The 23,090-nt window shown below is 39.2% G+C and overlaps 1 protein-coding gene across 3 annotated transcripts in view; it reads right to left on the bottom strand.

Moving 5' to 3' along the window:
* MID1 (midline 1) overlaps positions 1-23,090 on the bottom strand; it is a 260,084-nt gene that overhangs the window by 21,362 nt on the left and 215,632 nt on the right. For all 3 annotated transcript variants that reach the window (XM_032986940.2, XM_032986938.2, XM_032986939.2), the window contains exons 4-6: positions 10,500-10,607; positions 7,285-7,433; positions 3,348-3,475 (exon numbers count right to left, since the gene is read on the bottom strand). In XM_032986940.2, coding sequence (XP_032842831.1) covers positions 3,348-3,475; positions 7,285-7,433; positions 10,500-10,607 — 385 coding nt within the window. The remainder of the gene's footprint in view (positions 1-3,347; positions 3,476-7,284; positions 7,434-10,499; positions 10,608-23,090) is intronic.

A 23,090-nucleotide genomic window follows, 5' to 3' on the forward strand; every position in this document is an offset into this window, starting at 1 on the left:
CATATATTTACATAAATGTATTTTAACTGTCTGCACAGGTTGTATTTTATGCTCAGATAATTTGGACACATGTTTTGGATTTCACCATTGCAGCCATATGCTACTTATTAATGTGAAGAAAAACAGTGCAAAGACAGAGGCATCTAAAACTGTTCTTCACTGGGCATCAAGGGCAAGGTTAAAAATGGTAGGTTAGGAAAAAACAGCTAAACTGATACATTTGCAAGTTCCCTTAGATTGTGTTGTGAACAATTTTTCAAGACGGAGAATGAGGTAGGGAGAAGGCAGAGAAGGAACTGTGTAAATGACACAGCAAGCATGATGGACCATGGAAAGGATCTTTGAAGCAAGACCACCCTTCATTTTGGTACAGACACAACCTTCATTTTCTTCAGTGTACAGCAATTAGGCTGGTAATACTGACATATGATATACAAAGGGAAGAAGACCTGAAGGGTGCAGGTGCAGACTGCTAGATAGAATTCACCTTGTATAACTTTAAAGATCTAAACCACAATTATCTGTATTTGAATGAGCCTCTCTAGCCTCCTTCTTCTGGTAGAAATAGGTACCTCCAGAATGCAGTCAAGTGATCTGATATATGTGCCTTAAAATAAAGTGGTTATTCCTCTTCTTGGACTGTAAAGGGAGATGAGGTTGATTATTTTACAGATAGATCCCTAGTTTAGGGCAAATGACTCTGGCTTTTTCTTAATCCTTCCTTTCATTTCCTTGGCTTTTTATAATTTGGGGGTGAATAATCAACATGGGGGCAAAATTCCAGCAGACTTTGGGGAGAGGCAGACACCATAACATTTCACTGGTACTGTACAAAAAGTTCAAATGACTGCTACCATATTATTATTGTGCATTATTTACTCGAGCATGTGTTAAACACTGATTGTATTCAGCAGTCACACAGTGATACAGAAATTTCTTGCAGATAAAATCTTTATTTCAGATATGGCAAGAACCCCACAGCTCTATAAGATAAGAGTGGTGCTTCCCTGTGCATGCAGACAGCCTTGCTCTTCCCAATATTAATCTATTCACTTATTCATAGAATCATAGAATGGTTTGGGGTGGAAAGGACCATTAAAGGTCATCTAGTCCAACCCTCCTGCAGTGAGCAGGGACATCTTCAACTAGGTCAGGTTGCTCAGAGCCCCCTCCAACCTGACCTTGAATGTTTCCAGGTATGGGTCATCTACCACCTTTCTGGGCAACCAGTTTCACTACTCTCATTGTAAAAAATTTCTTCCTTGCGCCTAGCCTGAATCTACTCTCCTTCAGTTTTAAATTATTACCCGTTGTTCTATTGAAACAGGCCCTACTAAAAAGTCTGTCCCCATCTTTCTTATAATCTCCCTTTAAGTAACTTTCCTCTGAAGAAAAGCCAGAAGCTAGACCTCTGCATGGAAAAGATCCACTGATTGGCAATGAGGAGACTCCACGGTGTCACACTCTTCTGAAATAACATGGGTATATCTCCTGCAAACCAGGCTAAGAGAATGGCTCAGGAAGTGTTTTCAAGTGCTTTCCTATCAGTGCTTTGTGCCTTTCATTGCAAATTCTTGCTGTTAACAGCAGATGCTTAAAGACCTTGCAAAATGAAAACCTACCCCACGTCTCTTCTGTTTTCAATTCAACTGGAATGAACTGTTCTAATTTTGGCATTGAAATCAAAACACCCTAAATTACAGTAATTTGTTTCTCTTTGTGAGTCATTATATACTCTGAGATCGTGCATTACTCAGGCCTTCGGTAAGGGTCTAATCCTGTGGGCTTCTTTAGGCCAAGGTTCTCAGTTAAGAGAGCTGTGGAGAACCCACTCCACACGTGCTTTCTAGACTCAAGCACAGCAGGGTCCTCCAGTTCTGTGATGGGGGAAATACAGAGTGTCACCGGCATGAGAAAAACTCTTTCCTTGCTGAGCCCTTGATGTTGATTGCTTGAACAGCTTCTGGTTGCTCACGGGAAATCTACGAGGCTGCAATCTGCTGCAGCAGCGAGGAGGCACCCCCAAGGGAGAGGGAAACACGTGGAGCATCCATCCCCAGGGAAATGGGATTTGGTCCCTGCTCTCCCTCATCTGGCTGCTCCAGGCTGAGCTGCAGCTGTTCTTGCATTTCACTCTGTTGCAGTGGCTTTTAACCATTTCTCACTCCCACTTGCTCACACCTTGGTGGGGAGGGATGCATGGGGGAGAGTGTATTGAGTTAATGTGACAAGGTTTTGATAGTAATTGGGCTGTAGGGGCGACTTATGTGAGAAAACACAAGGAGCTGACCCCATGTCGGACACAGAGAGTTCTAAGACAGACCTGCTGCTGCCCAAAACTGAGCCCATCACTGACGCTAGTAGTGCCTCTGTGATAATGTATTTAAGAAAGGGTAAAAAAAGTCTGCGCAGCAACTGGGAGAGAGAGGAGTGAGAAAATGTGAAAGAAACAGCCCTGCAGACACCAAGATCTGTGAAGAAGAAGGGGGAGGAAGTGCTCCAGGCACTGGAGCAGAGATTCCCCTGAAGTCCGATGGGAAGATTATGGTGAGGTAGGCTGTGCCGCTGCAGCCCATGATGGTTAACTGTGGAGCAGATACTCACCTGCAGCCCGTGGAGGACTCCACGCTGGATCAGGTGGATGCACCTGAAGGAAGCTGCAGCCTGCAGAGAGGAGCTCACGTGGGAGCAAATTTTCTAGCAGGAACCACGGCCTAGGGGGGACCCACAATGGAACAGTCCATTCCTATAGGACTGCACACTGTGGAAAGAACCCACTCTGGAGTTTTTGGAGAATTGCAGACTGTGGGAGGGACTCATGTTGGAGAAGTTTGTGAAGAACTGCATCCCATGACAGGAAGCCCATGGTGGAGCAGGGGAAGAGCATGAGGAGGAAGGAGCAGCAGAGACAATGTGTGATGAACTGACCACAACCCCACATTCCCCGTCCCTCTGTGTCACTTAGGGGGAGGAGGTAGAAGAGTTGGGTGTGAAGTTGAGCCCGGGAAGAAGGATGGGGTGGGAGAAAAGTGTTTTTAGTTTTGTTTTTAGTTCTCAGTATCCTACTCTTTCAATTAATTAGTAATAAATTACATTAAACGTCCCCAAGTTGAGTCTGTTTTGCCTGTAGCAGCAACTGTTGAGTGATCTCCTTGTCCTTATCTCAACTCATGAGCTTTTAATCTTATTTCCTACCCTGTCTTGCTGTGCAGGCGGAGTGAGAGAGCAGCTTGGTGGGCACCTGACAGTCAGCCTAAGTTAACCGACCACAGAAAGGAATGAAGAAAATTCTATCACTACTATTTTATGAGGGACATATGATAGTAGCACCTCAAGAAAAAAATTACCTGTAAGGTAATCAAGGCATTCCAATAACTTCTTCTCCCTGGTAAAATCAAGTGCGAAAGTATCGAAAGTGTCATTGAGATTAATTTCAGGAATTAGAACCTGGGAGGATGCAGTTGCCATGGAAACCCTATAATGAAAAGAAAAAGTCTTTTAGCATGCAAGACATAATAACTTTCACATTAAGGTAGGACCTGATCATTATGATTGCTATCACTTCTCAAAAAGCTTCATAAAACTTTTACATGCATTTTATTTATATGGTTCAAGTTAAGAGCTTCCTCTGCCACTTTTATTTCTGTGAGTAAAGTCTCTGGTAAAAATCTCTTATTACTTAGCTTTTGCCTAACATGCAGTGTCAGATAATTTTTTAACAAAACGTTGCTTAAGCAACAATACACTTTGAAGTGTTCTCTCTAGTCACCCACTGAACCAAAGTAGCAATAGCACCATATTTATCTGTTTTAAGCAATCCTGACAGATGCTGCACCTCTCCCAACCCTTGTCTTCCCAAGCAGTTTCTTGCCCCAGGCATTTCTTGGCACTGCTGTCCCAAGGGCTTGGTGCAGATCCCCACACCTCCTTAGCTGTTCAGCACAGCACACTGCTGTTAACTTCAAAAAGGACAGAGGGGAGATAAAACAAATAGATGTCAGCACAGTTTATTTTGAAAGGCTTTTCCCTGCAAAGCATGTATGCATACTGACATTTCCTCCAAAACTGAAAAGTTTCCTTTCCTACCTCATTTCAGGACCTACATCCACTTTTTGTCTGTCCAGCCACACTAATATATAGAGATAAGCTTTCCCAAGAAAATTGCCATCAGGATGGATTTTTCAGCCTGGTATCCCAAAATATATGTTACTGCAGAGCTGGATACCAGATATGTTTACAGAAAGTTTGGTCCACTTAAGCAAATTGATTATTAAACCTTATGTTATGCAACAGAAATTTGTTAATTGTTTCAGTTTGGAGGTAAACACACAACCATGAATACAATGTATGCCAGTTTTCTGTCATTCATGACATATCAGATCAAAATATTTTGATTGCTTCAATTAACATTTTCCCAAATTAGAGCATATCTCTGTAGACAGGACTCAGATGGCTCCAAGCCAAATGCTTACTAAGAGCTATGTTTTCATATATTTCTTGGGTAGTATTTTAGTAGAATCCCATTAGGAAAGTCAAAAGCTGAGCTGCACATCTCATTGTCTTCAGCATAGTTTTCAAAAACTGAGCTGAGGAGGTTTCCTAGTCAATAATTGTTATACAGTCTTCAGCACTGTTCCTCTTGCAACTATAGTTGTGGAACTTAATTTAAAGTAGATCCTAGTACAGATTTTTTTTTTTTTTTAGTAAGGATAATTGAAGTGCCTTTTGCCCCATGTACTTAGAAGCTGAGCTATTTTACTCCTTTTTTTTTTTTTTTTTTTTTTTTTTTTTTAATCTCCCTTCCCTCCTACCCTGAGTAGTTCACCTGCAGTTGTACTATGGTGTTTTTACATCTAGTAGGAAATAAAGACATGCATTTCTTGTAGGGCCTGTGTTAGGACAAAGTCAGACTGATACACACCTCTACAAAATTAACAAAGGCCTTGGTAATAAAACAGCAAGTAGGTATCTGAGATTAAGAGCTTCTCTGAATACCTCTGTAAAGCACATATTCATTGTGAAGAAGACCATATCACCAGGCCCTTTTGGAATGTTGTTTAGGGCTATGCAAAGAGTGCACGGTGAGTAAATGTTTAAAGTCCGTCTTCAGGGAGCTCAGCAGTTCACAGTTTCAGATACCATGTCATCATATTAAGTTCAGAGGATTGAATTTCCTCTTGTACTTCTGCCTGCTCTGACACTGTACTTGGTTGGAAAGGGTTTTTCTAGAATAAATGCATTTCACCCACTGAAAATACTGCATGACCTAAATCATTGTAGTATGTGTAATGTCTTTGCTAAACATAGTTACCTGTTGTGCTTACAACAGAGAATATTATTTTGCAATTATTTTGAGATATATACATGAAAAAATGCATTGAGCATAATTTCAGGAGACTGTTTTAACCACTGGAGCTCAGGGCCCTGGTGAGACTGTTACATGAGCAGTCTAGAAGCAAACAAAATATTGCTCACCACATGAGAACTAAGAGAGTTACTTGTGCGGAATAATTTATTAATCAGATTTAGTCTCTTTTTCCACTTGCAACTTGTCTGCAAGCACTTGGTGTTTTTTTCCCCTCAGTTTTATTCGCTGCTTGAAATGATTCTCTGATTTTCAGGGCATTCACAGCCATCTCATTACAGACAGCAATCTGTGATAGTCAAGAATTAGATTTGATTTGGTACATATGTCAGCTGGTCTCGTTTCTGCTCTCCGAGTGCCTCTCCTGTGACTGTCTTTATGATGCAACTGTTCATGTTTATGAGGTGAAAACAGAGCTTCTCTGAATATTCTCTGGTAGTCAGTTAAAAAGCTGTGGTCTCCACAGGCTTTTGCCCTACTGTTCCAGCAAATACTGAAGAAAGTCCAGGTCCTCACCTTCATCTTTTCACAGAATCATAGAATGGTTTGGGTTGGAAGGGACCTTAAAGATCATCGTGTTCCAACCCCCCCTGCCCCGGGCAGGGCCCCCTTCCCCCAGCCCAGGGTGCTCCCAGCCCCGTCCAACCTGGCCTTGAACCCTTCCAGGGAGGGGGCACCCACAGCTGCTCTGGGAAACCTGGGCCAGTGCCTCACCCCCCCGCACAGCAAATAACTTCTTCCTTAGATCTAATCTAAGCCTACCCTCTGTCAGTTTAAAATCATTATCACTCATCCTATCACTACATTCCCTGATAAAGAATCCCTCCCCATCTTTCTTTTAGGCTCCCCTTTAAGTACTGGCAGGCCGCTATAAGGTCTCCCTGGAGCCTTCTCTTCTCCAGGCTGAACAACCCCAACTCTCTCAGTCTGTCCTCATAAGGGAGGGACTCCAGCTCCCTTGTCATCTTTGTGGCCCTCCTCCAGGCCCACTTGAGTCCTTTTTATGTTGGGGGCCCCAGATATGTACACAGAATTCCAAGTGGAGTCTCACCAGAGCAGAGCAGAGGGGCAGAATCACCTCCCCTGACCTGCTGGCCATGCTTGCCTTGATGCAGCCCAGGATACAGTTGGCTTTCTGGGCTGCGAGCACACACTGCCAGCTCATATTTCAGTTTTCCATCCACTAGTACCCCCAAGTCCTTCACAGGGCTGCCTTTTTTTTCCCCTTTTTTTTTTTTCTCATGATAGTCATGGATGGTTTTACTATCAGCTTCAGCTGGGAGAAAGTAGTGCTATGATGTAGCTCGGTGACAGAATACAAACTAGGGTCTGCATCTGACAGATCAAATGTAATCCACTGTCTTGCCTTGCCTTCCTTTGCTTTGCCTTGCCTTGCTCAATAGATTTTCAATTCTCTGAGCCTGTAATGAGCAGCGCAGTGTTTCTGGCTCATGTATAAATGATTAAATAGCTTTGGTGAATCTTGATGTTCAGAGAATCTGCTTTCAGCACTTCAGAGTAAAGTGACAGACTAAAAAAAAAAAAAAAGATAAGAAGACCAAGGAATTTAATGTTTTGAATTAGGTGAAATTTGGATGGACAATGTGAAGATATAATGTGAACTCATAACTAAAAATATAGCTGCATAAGTGAGCATACTTTTTAATAGCTTTCTTGTTCATTGTCCAGATACATTCTCCTGGTTTTTTTGTTTCTCTGACTGATGGATAAACAGCTGATAATTCCAACAGAACATTTTTTCATCACAAAATACTGCTGAAATTCAGTAGTGTTTTGGGGGAATGTGTCAATTAACCACCCCGCTTTGAGTACATCCCTGGTGGGATAAGACAATATGGAGACTGTGACAACCCATCTGCCTTAAATTAAGGTTTTTGCAAGAGGAACAACTTCTTTACCTCTCAGTGATATTTTTAGCAGTTTGAAGAAAGCGAGCATGATCGTTCTCCTTCAGCGACTGTTCAGCCTGAGAGATGAGGGATGTCGAGCGCTCAATGCACTGTTTGCAGTTCGCAATCTGCTGGGCCAGTTTTCTCAACCTTACCACCTTGAGTGGAAACATAAAAAAGCAGTCACATCTCTAAGGTCACAAATCATGATTGCATTTACACTTCTGAGGCAAAGCTGGAACGCAGAGGGGGAGTTAAGATAAATGACTTTGCTGACAAGAACTTCTTTCACACTAGCTTGATGGTTAGCCCCATCTAGCCACGTAACATTTTTAATAAGGGGACAGGCACGGCTTTTCTACCTCAGTATTTTCCACATGGAAAACAACAATGTAGAGCCAAAACAAGCACAGCTGGCCTATTTTCCAACAGAAGAAACGTCATTTCCTGGTACTTTCTGCTTACATGATAACTAAGAGTTGTTTAGATAACAGCTTCCCTGAAGGGATGAGATCTGCGTTAAAGACAGCTTACAGATTGACTGATATTTCCCATTACTGAGGTGAGTTTCATAAAAAATAATCTGAAAATAAAATTTGATGGAAAAAGGCTGTTCAGTCTACTAACAATACACACCTGCCCTTTTCATTACGTGCTTTTAGTCAAACAGGGTGTTTTCTTGTTGGGTATTTTTAACTGGACAAAAGCACAGTAGTGCTGGAGAGCTGATTATTATTACTGCAAACATATGTGCTAGAGATAAACACAGTAGATGTGACTGAAATCATTAGCTGAAAGGTTAGGGAGGGGCACAGTCAATCCTCCATTTAAAGACAATGTTGGCTAATAAAACTAGTTCCTGAAAGGTCTGGAAGTCCTTCCCATTGTTATCACATCAGGATCATAGTTCAACCAGGAGTAAGAAATGGGAAGGAAATTAAGTAATTCTGGAGTTTAGAAAGACATTAAGACCCAGTTACGTGCAAAATGAGGAAACTAACAACCAAGCGGATTAGCAGAAATATCCAAATTTATAATCAAGATAATGTTCCCAATCTCAGCAGTTAGGGCGGAGATACAGGTATCTTGGTGCACCTATGACAACAGAAACCAGTAGGAAAATAAATCTCTTGGAAAAATTTCAAAAAGAAAATACTGGCCAAATGATTAGTGTCCTGTACCACTGATATTCTTTTTCTAAAGTCAGAAATAATAAAAGAGGAAAATGCTGGAAAAGCGTAAAGATTTTGATAATGTTAATGATCTGATCAGCTTCTAGGATGAACTAATGCCATAATGTTTTCTCTAACTGTGAATTTGCAGGGATTACAATTTGGTCTACACCAGTCTAACCAGGGAAAGTTTCACTGCAGTATTAAGTAGCTCATTTCTTTATTTACTTATTAATTAACTAAATAAAAAATTAACTTAAATAAATGTTACCTTGTGAGCTTTTAGCAGTCAGAAGGCATGCCATGATTTGTGAGATCTACATATGTACTAGGTTTTTTTGTTTGATTGATTGCTTTTTATATCTTCCTCAAAAAGAAAACTGATCATAAATTTTAACTGGGAGTATCATCTCACCCACTCCCCACCCCCTCCTAAATGGCAGGAATGATGTCTGCACTAAAATTATTTTATCTGTTTGATATTCAAGGGCTTTTTTTTGTTACATGCTCTGTGGGATTTTATAGGTTTTGGGTGATAGGTGAGATTAAGGATGGAGCTGCACCACATTGTTAGATTCATGTCTGAATCTGCAGCCTTGCAACCACAGCTAGAATTTTAGACCTGAGTGTTTCCAGCTCTGTAGCCATAACTATAGACAAACTTGCCATGACCCACCTTCCAGAAAGACTCTTAGCCACAGGACCTCTTAAAAGAAGGTACATTTGGTAGAATTTCCTATGGCTTTTCACATGGGTCTCTTGAATCCCTGAAATATTTCAACATATACAACATTTGGGGCAAAGCATTACAGATCTTTAGTGGATCTCCAGTGGTATTACTTTTGGTTGAACAAAGTAGAGCAAAGAATGGGGACAGATTCTGATATTGGCTATATTCAAATAAATTTGGAGTAAATTGTATTATAAAACTTCCATGCTCTAATGTACATTGGAATACATCTTCACAAGCAATAGATTTTTTAAAAGAAACTTGTGTCTATATCACAAATCCAAATGAATGGAAACTTTTCTACTTCATTGGAAGCACAGCTGGTCACACTGCATAGAGAAAAAGAGTTGAAACAATAATGCAGAAGGCCATCTTTTCCATGTTGAGGGAAATTATATTTTGTTAACAGCATGAGGAAGTTCAGGTTCTGTCACACAACGTACAGGACCTGTGGTTTCAAACATGTTTAAGTCAGCCCTTGCCTACAGGCTTTTTATTTCAAGTTAATTGGAATATCTTGACAGCCGCATGAACCATTTAACCTGCTCTTAACTTTATTCCTTCCCTCAGTTTTTTCCCACACAAGAAGAGTTTATATTCAACTTACTTAGTTTAGCAGTTAAAGAGTAAACACCATGTACCTAGAAACAAAGAACGTTAAATTCAACTCTAATGTCTTTCTGAGTTAAAAGGTAGCTGGCAAAATGTGTTGACACTTGAATATCTGAGATTTTTCCTGCTCAGTATGTTTGTTGCTAATAATCATTGTCCTTCAGTAATTAGAAATGCACACTTCATTTTATTTCCTGCATGCTTTTGATTATTATTTTTGTAAATAAATTAGACTTCATATTCTCAAGAATTTCAATGATTGAAACAAATTCTTCATGTAACAGTATTTTAATAAATAATAAAACTATCTAGACTAAAATATTCATGTAGGTAATTGCCAGCCACAATACCAAATATTGTGACACTTAGTGGAAGTGAAAATTTTGGGGGAAGCACTGTCAGACATATAACAGATTGAAGGAATCATTAATTAGTCATCATTTTATTATCATTTATTGGTGGTGACATATTTTTTGTGTTTATCCTTAAAAATCATAATCACATGTAGCAATAAGAAACGCCAAGTGAACTGTTAAGGTCTAGTACACTAATTTTGATATATTTCATTCCTCTTTACATGAAAGTAGCAGTAGCCCAGGACTACATAAGGATTGTTACAAATTCTTATTAATAGTACATGATGTCAAAAATCTGTAAGCCTGAGGAAACAGTGTTGACCTACTTCTGATTTAAAGAAGAAAACCTTTTACCTTTCCTTCCTTGATTTTGGTTCCGATTATTTGTCGTCTTTGCTGGATTATTTCAATGAGCTGGTCACATTCTTCCAACAGCTTGGTTTCTTGGCGGGATGCATTTACCTACAAAGCAAACCATTATGATTAGTGAAACCTTTTTTGACATTTTCCTTTCCCTTTTTCTAACTCAAAAGCTGTAATTTATAAAATGTTGGGCTTGGCATTTTTTGTTCCTTACTGTGTATAATCTATGTGTTATTTTGTTTTCCCTGCCTTGGATTTTGTGAAATACTGCAATGAGTGTGAATGTCTTCTTTGTAGGAGGCAGGACTTGCAAATAATACATACTCATCAGGTATTTTCAACTCAAGTGAGAAAAGCCTGGTCTTGTGAATACTGAGTGATGTCAGTTATAGCAGACATCAGCGAAAAGCGAAGGCTCTTCAGGACGTGCTTAACATCATAGTTTCAAGCTGTATATAGGACTGCAGTGAATACTAATGCATGTAAGAGCACAAGTACTGGATCATACAGTCCGTCTAGGGGCAGTGACCTGTCTCTCACTGCTGCTAGTGAGAAGTCCCAACATGTATGATGATTCCCATGAGTATTTTTTCATCCTCTAACCATTTGCAGCTGTCTTCTTCAGCCAGGCACAAGTTTACATCGTTACTAATCCTGAGAAGAGTTATCACCTGTGGATTTATTTAGTCTCTCCTGCAACCCCTACAAACGTTAAGTATCCCCATCATCCTACAGCAATGAGCACCACAGCTTAACTCACAGTCGAGTGAACAACTGACTCCTTTAGAGGGATTTGAACCTGTTTCCTTCCAGCTGCATTTAATGATCCCGAGTTCTTTTACTGGAAAGGACAGTGAACTACTGATACCTGTGCACAGTCTCTGTGCTGCTTGTGCTTTTATACATCCCTATTTTGTCCTCTAGCAGGACTTATTTTCTACATTGAAGAGCCTTACGTGATTTAGTTTTTCCTTGTACAATGATTCAGTTTTTTCTTGTATGAAAACCATACCATACTTTCAATCATCATTGGTTTTCTTCTCTGAAACTTTGCCAGGTCTATCATCTCCTTTTTGATATGGGGAACAGAACTGTAATAAGTACTTGAGGTGCAAACAAACTATGGAGTCATACAGTGGCACAATATGTTCTCTATTTCATCTTGATTACTTTCATATTGATTCTTAATGTTTGATTTGCTGAATTTAACACTTTAGATTCAAGTGACATTTCCAAATATTGCCTATTGACTGTCTTTATTATTACCATTTTGCCTCAGCAGTGAATCAGATAGATAGAAGATAATAGCTGTGCTCATGTAATTTTCTACAGTATAAATATGAGACCCAGTGAAACTGTTTTTAATGCAAGAAAACCTCACAAAGAATATTAGCTTTCTATGGAAAATGTTGACTCATGTCAAAAAATAAGGAAAGTTATACTAGAAAAGCTTTGGTTCTCAGCTGAAAATGTTTTGTTTCTAGAGGAGACTGATTTTTTCAGTAAAAAGTCAGCATTCTGTACAAGAAAAATGTACTTCCCCATCAGCAGAATTGTGTATAGCTTACACGTATGTGTAAAGAATCAGAGAAAAAGGCAGAAAGTTCTAATCATATATAGAATAAAGAAAAATTTAAAGGAGTGATTTCAGAGCTGTGTTTCCATACACACTTTGCTGAGAGCGTAAAGCAACCTTCAGCCCTGGCCAATTGCTCCTAGAGCCACGTCACCTTTTCCATTGGGCTAGTAAGAGCTAGTGGTGAACAACAACAGGGCACAGTTCCAGGTGACAAGTAACTACATTTCACCCGTTGGTTATTTCTCAGTCCAACGAGCCCCTTGGTCTGCCTCAGCCTTCTTTTTTTTCTTCTAACAATGTGTTTAAACATGCATTTACCTGTAAGCACATTGAGGAGCTCTTTAAGATTAAGCAAATGCTGATATATCTAAACTTGGACCAGGGCCAATTTTACAAATAACCTTCTTACATGAAATACATCATGACCTCCAGGCAAAGAGGGCACTTATTTACAAAGCCCTGCTTTCATGAAGGTTTTGGATTATCCTTCTCAAACCTTCATAAAATTAAATTTTGACTGCATTTTTTACAGGCTTAATTATTAAGATTTCAGGATTATAAAGAGAAAATATATTTGTTTCTGGAAGGGGTCAGATGGTACTGAAGTGCTGGGGAGATCTGTATGGAGATCAGTATGCAGTAGGTGAAGATGTAGAAAATACTTCCACCCTGCAGTTTTAGGTGCCTGTTTATCTCCTTATGTTAGCTCTTTGCTCTGCCTGGCTTCCCCCCACGGTCCATGAGGAGAGACAGACCATGAAGCCACTCACCCAAAGCCTCTGGAAGTGCCAGTGGCTCTCCACTGACCACTCAGGGAGCCTAGAAGAACTAGTTAACCAACACCGTCCCTCCTATTCCCCCTCTTCTCATCATCCCACCACCCCAGCTGCACCACACTCTCCCGTCATGCACTGTATTTTGGCATGAAACTCTGCAGAGCTGTTTTCAATGAGCTGTCCATTGCACCAGTTTCTCCAGCCCCGACTCCAGTTTCATGAGTGGACCGAAATTCCACCAAAGAGTGTAAAATCTCAAATGGGCTCAGTCAGGGGCAACGATCACATCCACTGCACATGGGCACAACTCCTTCTGTGTCGATACTGAGCTCGGCTCATGCCAAAGCTGACTTTGGCACTTAATTACGGTAACACTTCACAGGATTTTTGAGTAGCTTCCACTCAACGTGTTACTTCTATCACCACTTACATGACAAATTTGTTTTGTTGAGCAGATCTAATTAATCTTTGGGGTAACTGTCATGAAACAGAGAGTTATAGGAAGGTTAAGTCAACGTTGTTTCATTTAGTGCTCTGGCTGGTTTGAGTAATAATGTATTAATTAAACCTTAGCTTAAAAAACTATAGACTAAGAAAACCAAAATGCTTGGAAAAAACCTTTGGATTTCTTATGCACGGACTGAAGACTTCTCTTTTTCTTTGAATTATGGAAAGTATACTCTTTTATAAATTGCATTTGAAGACATTTCCAACTTTATAAATTGCTTAAGCTTATTAAAAGTGAAAAGAACATTCCAAAATTATTTGATATGTCTGAGCTTTGTACAACACCCCCCCCCCCCCCCCCCCCCCCATTTAATGTAGGGGTTCTTTTCAAGTTGGAATACTCCTTAATCAAATTTTCAGCCTACAAGGCCTCTGATTCAGTAATAACTTTATAATTGAGCACATGCCTAACTTTAAGTGCACCATATTAGCTGTGGCCCTAAAGGGACTATTTGTGAGATTACCACTGAAAATTATTTACTTGTATATTTCTGAGGAATCATATGTCAGACCAAAGAGCCACAGGCATGGAGCAGGGCTCCGCTGTACAGGTGCTACAGAAATACCAGAATAAGGCTCTGCCTTCTGCTTGAGACCTTTGATGAACAGCAACCTTGACAATAACTTCCAGCTGGGGCTGGCCAAGGAATGCAAGTTCTGTCTGGTGAAAATACTTGAGGTTTTACGTTCTGTATTTTTCCACATTAAAAACAAGCCGTCTTTCCAAGGAGTTCATTAAAAGAGACTGAGAGTTGCATTAGAAAAGTCTGGAGACCGTGTTGCTCACTTTGGTTGTAGGAGGCTCTGAATCATTCAGAGAGTAGCTTAAATCTGGTCTTCCTCCATCCCAGATGAATGTTGACTCCTTAATCTGAGATATCTATTGCCTAAGTTTATGCTAGATTCGAGAACATCTTTCTGTAGAAAATTTCACTGATGGGTAATTTTGGCATCATCAAATTCCTTAAAAATCCATGTCCAGAGCTACTTTGAACCTAAAGCTTTGTATTTTGTTGGTAACATTTTCATAAAATTCTCTTTCATGCCACAAAACAGCTTTAAAACTGAGTAGGAGGCCTTGTTATGACTTAGCAAAAATCATTGCATTTTCTACAACAAACAAGCAAGCAAGGACTGATTCTAGTCCTGCTGCTTTTATGGGGAATTTCTTCTTATTTCTGTAATATCTGAAGACCTCAAACACACAGTTTACTGGAAAAAAAAAAAAGAAAAAAAAAAAAAAATCGGGGTTCTTTCCAGGTTTTCCAGACAGATGGATACAGATTGATGGCCTTTGCCTCAGGGAGTGGGTGTAGAAAAAAAAAAGAAAAATGGGGGTTCCTTAGATGTCTGACAGGGAGCTGGAAACAAGAAGCCCTCCCAACCCGAAGGGGAGAGCAGGCCAGCTGTTCCCTGCTGCACAAGCTGAGAACTGCTTTGGAAAATGTTCTGCTCTCTGCAGAGGCTTCCTTGGCTTTCATCTTCAGAGACTTGAGTTAAATTGCAGTTTAGGTCATAAGAAAATGAATGTGGTGGTTTCAAAGTCCCCAGCAGATGTTTGGGAAATCACAGAACTACAACATGGCTAGAGGTTCAAGGTTACAGGGGAGCTTCTCTGTTTAATTCAAAGGCAAACAGAGTGTCAGAGGGCTAGATTCATACCCATGAAAACTTACTCAACTGATATACTGGAGTCAAAGGATTTTTTAGTGTCTCAGCAGAAATCTCCTTGCAGGAGCAAAACTCTTCCTCTGCGATTGCTTATGGGCGAGGCAATTTTGTCCGCAAGTGGAAGTGCATGTGTATCTTTTTGGCAAATAATCTTTAAATGACAAGCAAAATAAGATACCCTAAATTAGAGGTGGCATGATCTTTTAAGACTACACCATCTAGCATAATTTCACCAAAGCCAGAGTAATTTTTATTCACTAGCCCTCCACTGGTTATGCAAAATGTAAGAAAGTAGGTTGTAGAAAGAGTCTGATCTTTGGAAAGTGAGGTAATAATTTGAGTTTCAGCTTTACTATTTAAAAAATGGTCTCAGTGTCTCAAAAAAATAATTTCCTTGCAATTCTGGCCAGACAGGTAAAGAAGAGGTGTCATCTTTTCTTTATGGGTTTGAGTAGATGGTTATAGAATGACTGTATACTGACAACTAAACAAAAAATCAGAAAAGCAAATTTCAGTGATTCCACTTAACTGTAACATCTTTGCCACATATTTCTCTCTAGATTTTGTGCCTGAATTCCTTTTTACATCAAACCCAGAAATTGAGGAAAAAAAATTCTGAAATGGTGACATGTAATGGCTGGTACTTGTTTACTCTAGGAAAACTTTCTTCATTGTCATGTAGATGTGGAACATACTTTCTTGGATTAGAGTCTCTAGATGAATTAAAGGATTATGTTCATCTAAAGAGAGGCCTATTTATTTTTTAATTACTCCGTGTTGTAAAGTGAATACCTTTTCTTCATATAGACACAATACGTCGAAACCATATTTTAATATCATCCATGTTTCATTTATTTAATGGAAAAACAAAGGACAATTATTAATGCGCAGTTATGAAAACATTTCTTCCCTTTCATTTTATGGATGAATGAGAGTCATGGTTACAAACTTTCATTTCATATCCCTGTTTGATATTATGGGTTATTCAATTTAGTCTTCTGTAGAGCAAAAGCAACTCTTGGAATAAAGCTTTTTCAGACTTTATCTAGTCTAAGCATAAAACTGATTTTATCTATTATGACAAACTGTGCCTTTGGAAATATGTGATATTAATCAGCTTGCCATGTGAATGGATCATCTACAACTCCTTTATCCTGAATTGACTCAAGAGGAAAAGGAATGGTCATCTCCCATTTCAAGTGTGCCAGAGGCTTTGTTTTTGTTTGCATTCCACATCTATCTCTAACCAGAAGACCTGTGTTTAGAGACAGTCTCAGAGCAGGTTAAACAAAGGTCAGTGCAAAAATACAACTTACTCTGGCTACCTAGGAATTTTGTGAATGAAGAATCGATCAGGCCAGGATAGCTAAACCACTTTGGGTCAGGCTGATAAGACTATCTGCCCCAATCCTGACTAAAAGTAAACCTTTTTAGAAGTTTGAAATACTCATGTTACTTATTAAAATATTATTTTAAAGTTTTTGTCCCATTGTGCTTTGAAGCACATTGTTGAGAAACTAACCAGCAAGATAACTAGCAGTCCTCTAGTGACATTTGCAATCTAATCACAGAACAAAACCAGAAGTTTAATGGAAAACAAATTGTTTTTATAAGAATTCCATTAAAAACATTAAAAAATCTTAAACTCAGATGATCTGGAAAGTTCTTATAAAGAGCTACTCCAGAGATGCTTATGCTGACAGCTATAAAGCCCATCAACTAGGCTTGCTTCAATGAACCAAATACTGTTTTTATAAAAAAAACAAATGCAGCATCATGTTGGAACTACAGATGACATTTCTCAGGATATGAAAGCACACCAGAAAAAAGACATTTATTGAGAGACAAACCACAGTCTCACAAGTGGGTTAAACTGCTGTGGGATCAATACTGCCAAAAAGAAAAAAGGTATTCCCCATTTTCCTTCCATCCGCAGAAGCTGGTGCAGCCACCTGCGGAAATGGCTGGGCTGAGCTCACCTGGCTGATGTGCATGTTGCACAAACACATGGGAAGCGGGTAGAGAAACAACAGGGAGAGCAGAAGCAGAGGTGGGGAGACCTTCGGCAACAATGAGGCTTAAGATCACATTAAGTTGTTTGTGAAACTAAGTCCTAAGAGAGATGTTGCTTTTTAAGATGCAATAAAAGGGTCATATTAATAATTTATTTTCAGTCATTATTTTTGTTCTTTATGCTAGCCCTTTCTTTGATCCTAAATAATTAAAATATATTTAGAATTGAATAATGTTTACTTATTTATTGTTTTTACTTTGTCTTTCCTGCTGACATTAAGCCTTTGTTTCACGTCGAGCAAAATCTTCCACTTAGTGTGTTTCGTTTAGGGTAGAAAAACAAAAACAATTAAGTAATCACTAAAGTTCAAAGGAATGCCCGTCCTTTGATGAAGATTAAGCCAGTGTCCTTGTAACCAACAGGTCAGTACTTAAAGCTCTCATCTAGGATCCATATCTTTAACCCAGTGTTCAACATACTTGCTAGAGGACCAATGCCATTGGCTTCCTTGCTGCTCTAATTGCTGTTTAGCTATTTACATTAGGCAAAAAAAAAGAGGAACGAACTCAGGAGTATTTTGTTCCCACAGAGGTAAACGTGTCAAAGACAGAGGGTTCCAAAAAAGTAACAACATTTTGACTGACACATTATATTCTCTGATGACAGGCACAAAATATTACCTGCTGCATTAGTTAACCAGTGATTAACAGTGAACTAAACCCCATTTTCTAGTCTAAGGACAAAGTTTTTCAGGAATATCAGTCTAACAAGAATATGAACATATAGATGTGTATGGATGTGAGACAGAGGGAGAGATGGAGTGAATGAGAACTGGCCGCCTTAACAGGCAACAGCAACACTGTTATTAGTTTATATACAATCCGAGTGACCTGTTATCATAATTATGACTCCAATTTCCAGAAGTTACAAAACTTCTGGAGGCTTGTAGGTGCAATAGCATATTCCAGCACATGCCTAATCTGTACATAAAATGTATGAATAAGTGCTGTATATGTTCTATATATATAGGACCAATTATACATTTAATTAGTAATTTGATTAGTAATTTGTGAAGGCAATTAAATAATTCTTTAAGCAAATAATATTTGACTAGTAGTTTAGGGCTTCTAGGCATGCAATTTAGGACATCCTTGAGTGAATATTCCATATTGCCATATGCCATGTAACATGTTTTGTCAGTTTTTATTTCTGAAGTTTCTCTTTTCTCTAATACTATATAACATTAAGACTCTGACTAAATCCGACCTGAGATTTTCATTGAATGAAATCAGCTTTTATGAGAGTGGAATTAAATTTAGAACTAAATTAATTAGAAATCAAAAGTAGATCATGCCATATATTTAATCTAAATAATGTTAATAGAGAAAGTGTCTCTTGTACCCTCCTTCATTAGAAACTGTCTTGGATAAAAATGCTGCAAATTCCTCCTTAGGGTTTTATGCACATCATGAAGTTTGCTAATTAGTCTCTTATTGAGAGTAAGAACTCCTGATTTCCTTCAAGTCATATTTTCCTGTCTATTTCACAAATCAAAAAAAGTCAATTACTTCTAGCATTTAAATATAGCAAATAAATTTAGCTGCTGAACAAGCATCTTCACAAAAATGGAAGATACTGAGGCAGAAGAAAAAGCAACTTTCAGTGGAGCTAGTTTCCAAATTGTCTGCCCCACATATGTCTCAGTGATGGAAAACACTTGCTTAACCCATTGCCCCTTCACTACTATCTAAAAAAAACCCAAGCAAAGTAGATTCCATGTTCCAAACTACTAGTGGTCACCTTTGCATGACTACAAAGGCCATTTGCCGCCATTCAGACACCAGGATTTATATACAGGCTTTCCACCTAAATTTTCCTACTGGGAACTTCTCAGTTTAATTGGGATTTGACTGAAATTGTCCCAAATCTCAAGTAGTGAGTACCATGAAAGTGAAAACAGTGTATTCACTTCTTTATTGTCACAGACAAAGCTTCTTTATTGTTTGAGTGTCCTCAGGGAATCACACAGACAGCCAAGTTTTGATTTTGCTGTCCCTCAAGTAACATAAATGCTATATGTATCTTATATAAAAACTGATGGAAACATTTTGTCACAAAATTTGAAGAAGCTATGTTGTAGCTTCTTAGTCTTAGCAGAAACTTGAATTTTCATTATTTAGAATTTTCCATTTTGGATCATTTCTTTTTGATCACACCCCACACCTCCCCCCCCCCCCAAAAAAAAAAAAAAGGCAATGGCAGGATTTTCCAGGTGCTGCCAGCTTCTCTTCATCACTTTTGCGCTACTGTTGTTACAGTGATTTAAAACGTGTCTGCTATGGGTGGGTGTTCAGTATCTGTGCCAGTGAAATAAAAGGTCTTTCAATACAATTTTTGACTGAGAACTTTATTCTGAGATTTAGCCTGCAGAAGATCTTTACAAGTGTGCTAGAAACTAAGCATTTCCATTACAAACAGAAAGCAAAGGATGCAGCAGTTTGAGGGTTACACAGTTAGAGGAAAATGCCTTCCCTTCTTTATACAGATTTTGCAGTAGTGTCCAGAATTTGCTTCCTATGACGCTTGGTGAATTGAAAACAAAACAAACCAAACAGAAAGACTGAGATACAGATGTTATAAAGATGTCTACAAGCAAAACCTATTTCCTTTCCCCTCCCCCCTAGATAATTGCTCCAATTTTTCCTCCAGCTGAGTTCAGATTATGTTTCTGCCTAATAGATGAGAGAAGCTTCGTGGTATTGACTACATAACAGACGTTTAATCATATATTTCCTAGAAGAGATGAGAAAAAAGTCCAGAAACAAAATTCAAATTGCTTAGAAAAAAGTAGCTGGCAAAAGAGGCTCATGCTTAAATTTGTGTCTTGTGCCACTTAATCTCATCATCTAGAAGATGTTTGCAGAAGCCTCACACATTCAGAGAAGCAATGTGCCTTGGAAACCATGACAAAAAAAGCAAATTTGATGTGACACAGCACTTTTTCAGGCAGAGAAACCTGTGACACTAAAACCAAGGGGACAACCTAAGCCCTTACAGCATTAAATCCTTCCGTCATTCACCCGAGAAGTGGCTAAACCCAGGGCTGTGTCCAGCTGGAAGAGGTGCAGGGCAGGCGAGCAGGATGCGGCCCCCATAGCCTTGCAGGTGGTGGGTGTGCAGGGGAGGGTGGCCGTGCTGGGGTGTGCAGGGGGGCAGGTTGGGGAGGTGTGCCCAAGGCCACCCCGGGGCACCGCCGTGCTGACACCCCCCCCAGCACGCGGCGAGGGGACGGGACACCTGGCAGCGGGCTGGTATGGCCACGGGGATGCCATCACCCTGGGAATAACCCATACGGCCATATCCTAGGCCTGTCAATCCCAATTTTACAACGGTGTTTTTGGAAGATTTTTCCAAGGCCCCTACAGGAATTTTCAGATATTCACACGAGCAATGTGTGTAACACATTTGTTACGAGCGAATTACTGCAGCCTTGTTTCCAGTCCCAGTGGGACTGGATCCAGCTAGAGCCTCTTCTCCCTCAGCTGAGGTAGAGGGCTTGTACCTAGACTGTTAATGTCTGCCAAAGCATAAATATTTACATTACTTCCTTTTCCCTCCAACATCCTCCCCTTATAATACCTCCAGAACTAAGTAGCTGGTTTCCTGACATGCACAGGAGTTTTTATGGACTTTTAAGAGCCACATGCTGATTTGGACACATGCCAGAGGTCTCTCTTGTTGGGTGAATGTCCACAGAATTTGAAGATAAAATTCTCCAGGGCAGTTTTTAATGCTTTTAACAAAGTTTTTTACAGACACGATGAGATACGTGCATGCTGTGAATGAGGACTACAAGTAAACGCATTTCAGATTAGTAGCCGTTTCTATTCCCTTTTCTCAGTTTGTGGAGAAAACTATATTTTATCCTGTGAATCAGTTTATCATTTTATGCAGCCAAGCCTGCTGTCCCTGTGTGGGCAGCCACAGCCGCCTTCCCCAAACAGAGTGAGGAGCTGAGGGGGCTCACCAGGGCCGACCCAGTGGGCTGCCCCGAGCGAGGGGGTGCTCCGAGGCAAGCCGCCTGGCCAAAGGCATGAGGTTGTAGACCTGCCAGCATCTCCAAGGAAGGAAAACAAAACTTTTGTGATTAACAGCCTTTGGGGTTTCTGAAAAACCAAGAAATGACAGACAGGATCACAGAGGAAGGGAAAGTGGACAGATGGGAAAATGAGTGTAAAACAAAAAACATGGCAGGGATGTGTCTGAAAGATGAATAACACCAGTGTGCCAGGGTGCTCCTAATGAAACAAGTATTTGGGACAGAAAGAAGTGTTATAGACTCAAGCATACACTCTTCAGGGTGCGGTTCCCTTAGAGAAAATGGGATTTTTAAAATTAAGCATTACCATAAACTCAGTATTAGCACAGACTATACTTTTATATTAGACATGAAACCAGACATTCAGATATTCAAATTATTATTATTATTATAAAATACTTAATAATATCTCTTCCATACTTGAAGCAGTAAAGAGTACAAATTTGGCTTGATTTATTCACAATTTTTTCCTGCTGATACGCCCAGAACCACCCACAGGAATGGAAGACTGGAAGTGGACTTCTCAAATCTCCTAAGATCAGGATAAATCCTGTCATAAATTGATAAACTCTATCTAAAAATAGGCAAGATTTATGTCTCCGTTGCTGTGATGAAAGGCAGCCCCAGATCTCCCCTCCCCGGTGGCTGGAAGCTGTCCAGTTTCCAGATAACGAACATCCTCGACCAGTCCTTGCCTGCTCATGTGAGCGAAAACTGAAAATAACTCCTTCAGAAGGGAATAAAGATTACTTTTGAAACACAGAGAGACTGGGATTTGGTATTTGCTATCGATGAAGTTACAATTGCCTGATGTTCCGGAAAGATGTATGGGGAGATAATTAATCAGCTGGTTGCTGTGAAGCCATTAACAGCTCACTTGGTTGATGAGAAACAGTGGCTCTGCGACAACATTTGGTTTGGCTGGTGAGGATTCATTTATTCAAAAGACACAGGGGCTGTTTGTTGTTCATTTTCAGAAACATCAGCTTCTGCTCCATATCAAAAGACATTCTTTTTTTATTTTTCATGTAATATTGAATTTTTTGGTTTATGACATGACAAAGGCTTTTTAAAAATGTTAGTATTTCTACAAGTAAATTTTAATTAGCTTTTTTTTTTTTTTTTTTTTTTTTAACTTTAAATAACCCTTAATAAAACTTGTAACTTTAACACACGGAATAACAATTTATTTTCCTCCCTTGTTTTTCAAAATTCAAATTACGTGTCAAACCTAAAGCTTATTTTTTTTTTTTCTTTTTTTTCAATTGTTTTTAAACCCCCCAAAATCTGAATCAACATTAAAATAACATTATTAAAATGATTTAAAATTAGGTAAGGAGTATCAAAGTATGTACCGGGAGTTTTTAAGGTGTACTACCTATGTTGTTAAAAACAAATTGTATACAATACATATTACATCATTATCTGTAATATTTTGTATGAAAAAATTTAGAAGAAAACATTTCCTATAGAATTAACTACCTGTTTGGTTTCAACCTTTGAGCGAGTTTGTATGGCAACACTAATACAGTCATTGGAAACTTCAGCTTTTCTTTTCCTAATACTTTGTAATTTTAAATTTGTAACATTAATGTTACAAACCATATACTGTTTCCTTCATTCAGGTTCCTGGTTTGGGATGAATTTCTCTCATGAAGAAGCACAAAGAAAGAGAACATACTGACTTTTTAAAAACCTATCTAAGCCTCAGCTTCTCTAACATTGGAGATACTCACATCATATCTGAAGTTTTCACAGAGCTCTGAGAAATAGAGATAGCTTTAAGTTTACTTCCACATCCCCATTTGCCCCATTTCCAGCGCACCCTAGGTCCAGGGTTTTGACTGAGGCTCATTTCTTAATATTTAGCTAATTTAAATGCTAATTAGACTAATTTGATGAATAAAACGTGGTAGGAATTAATTAACAACTTTGC

Source organism: Tyto alba, unplaced genomic scaffold (genome assembly GCF_018691265.1).
Source record: "Tyto alba isolate M040663 unplaced genomic scaffold, T.alba_DEE_v4.0 Super-Scaffold_14, whole genome shotgun sequence".
In the NCBI taxonomy this organism is placed as follows: domain Eukaryota; kingdom Metazoa; phylum Chordata; class Aves; order Strigiformes; family Tytonidae; genus Tyto; species Tyto alba.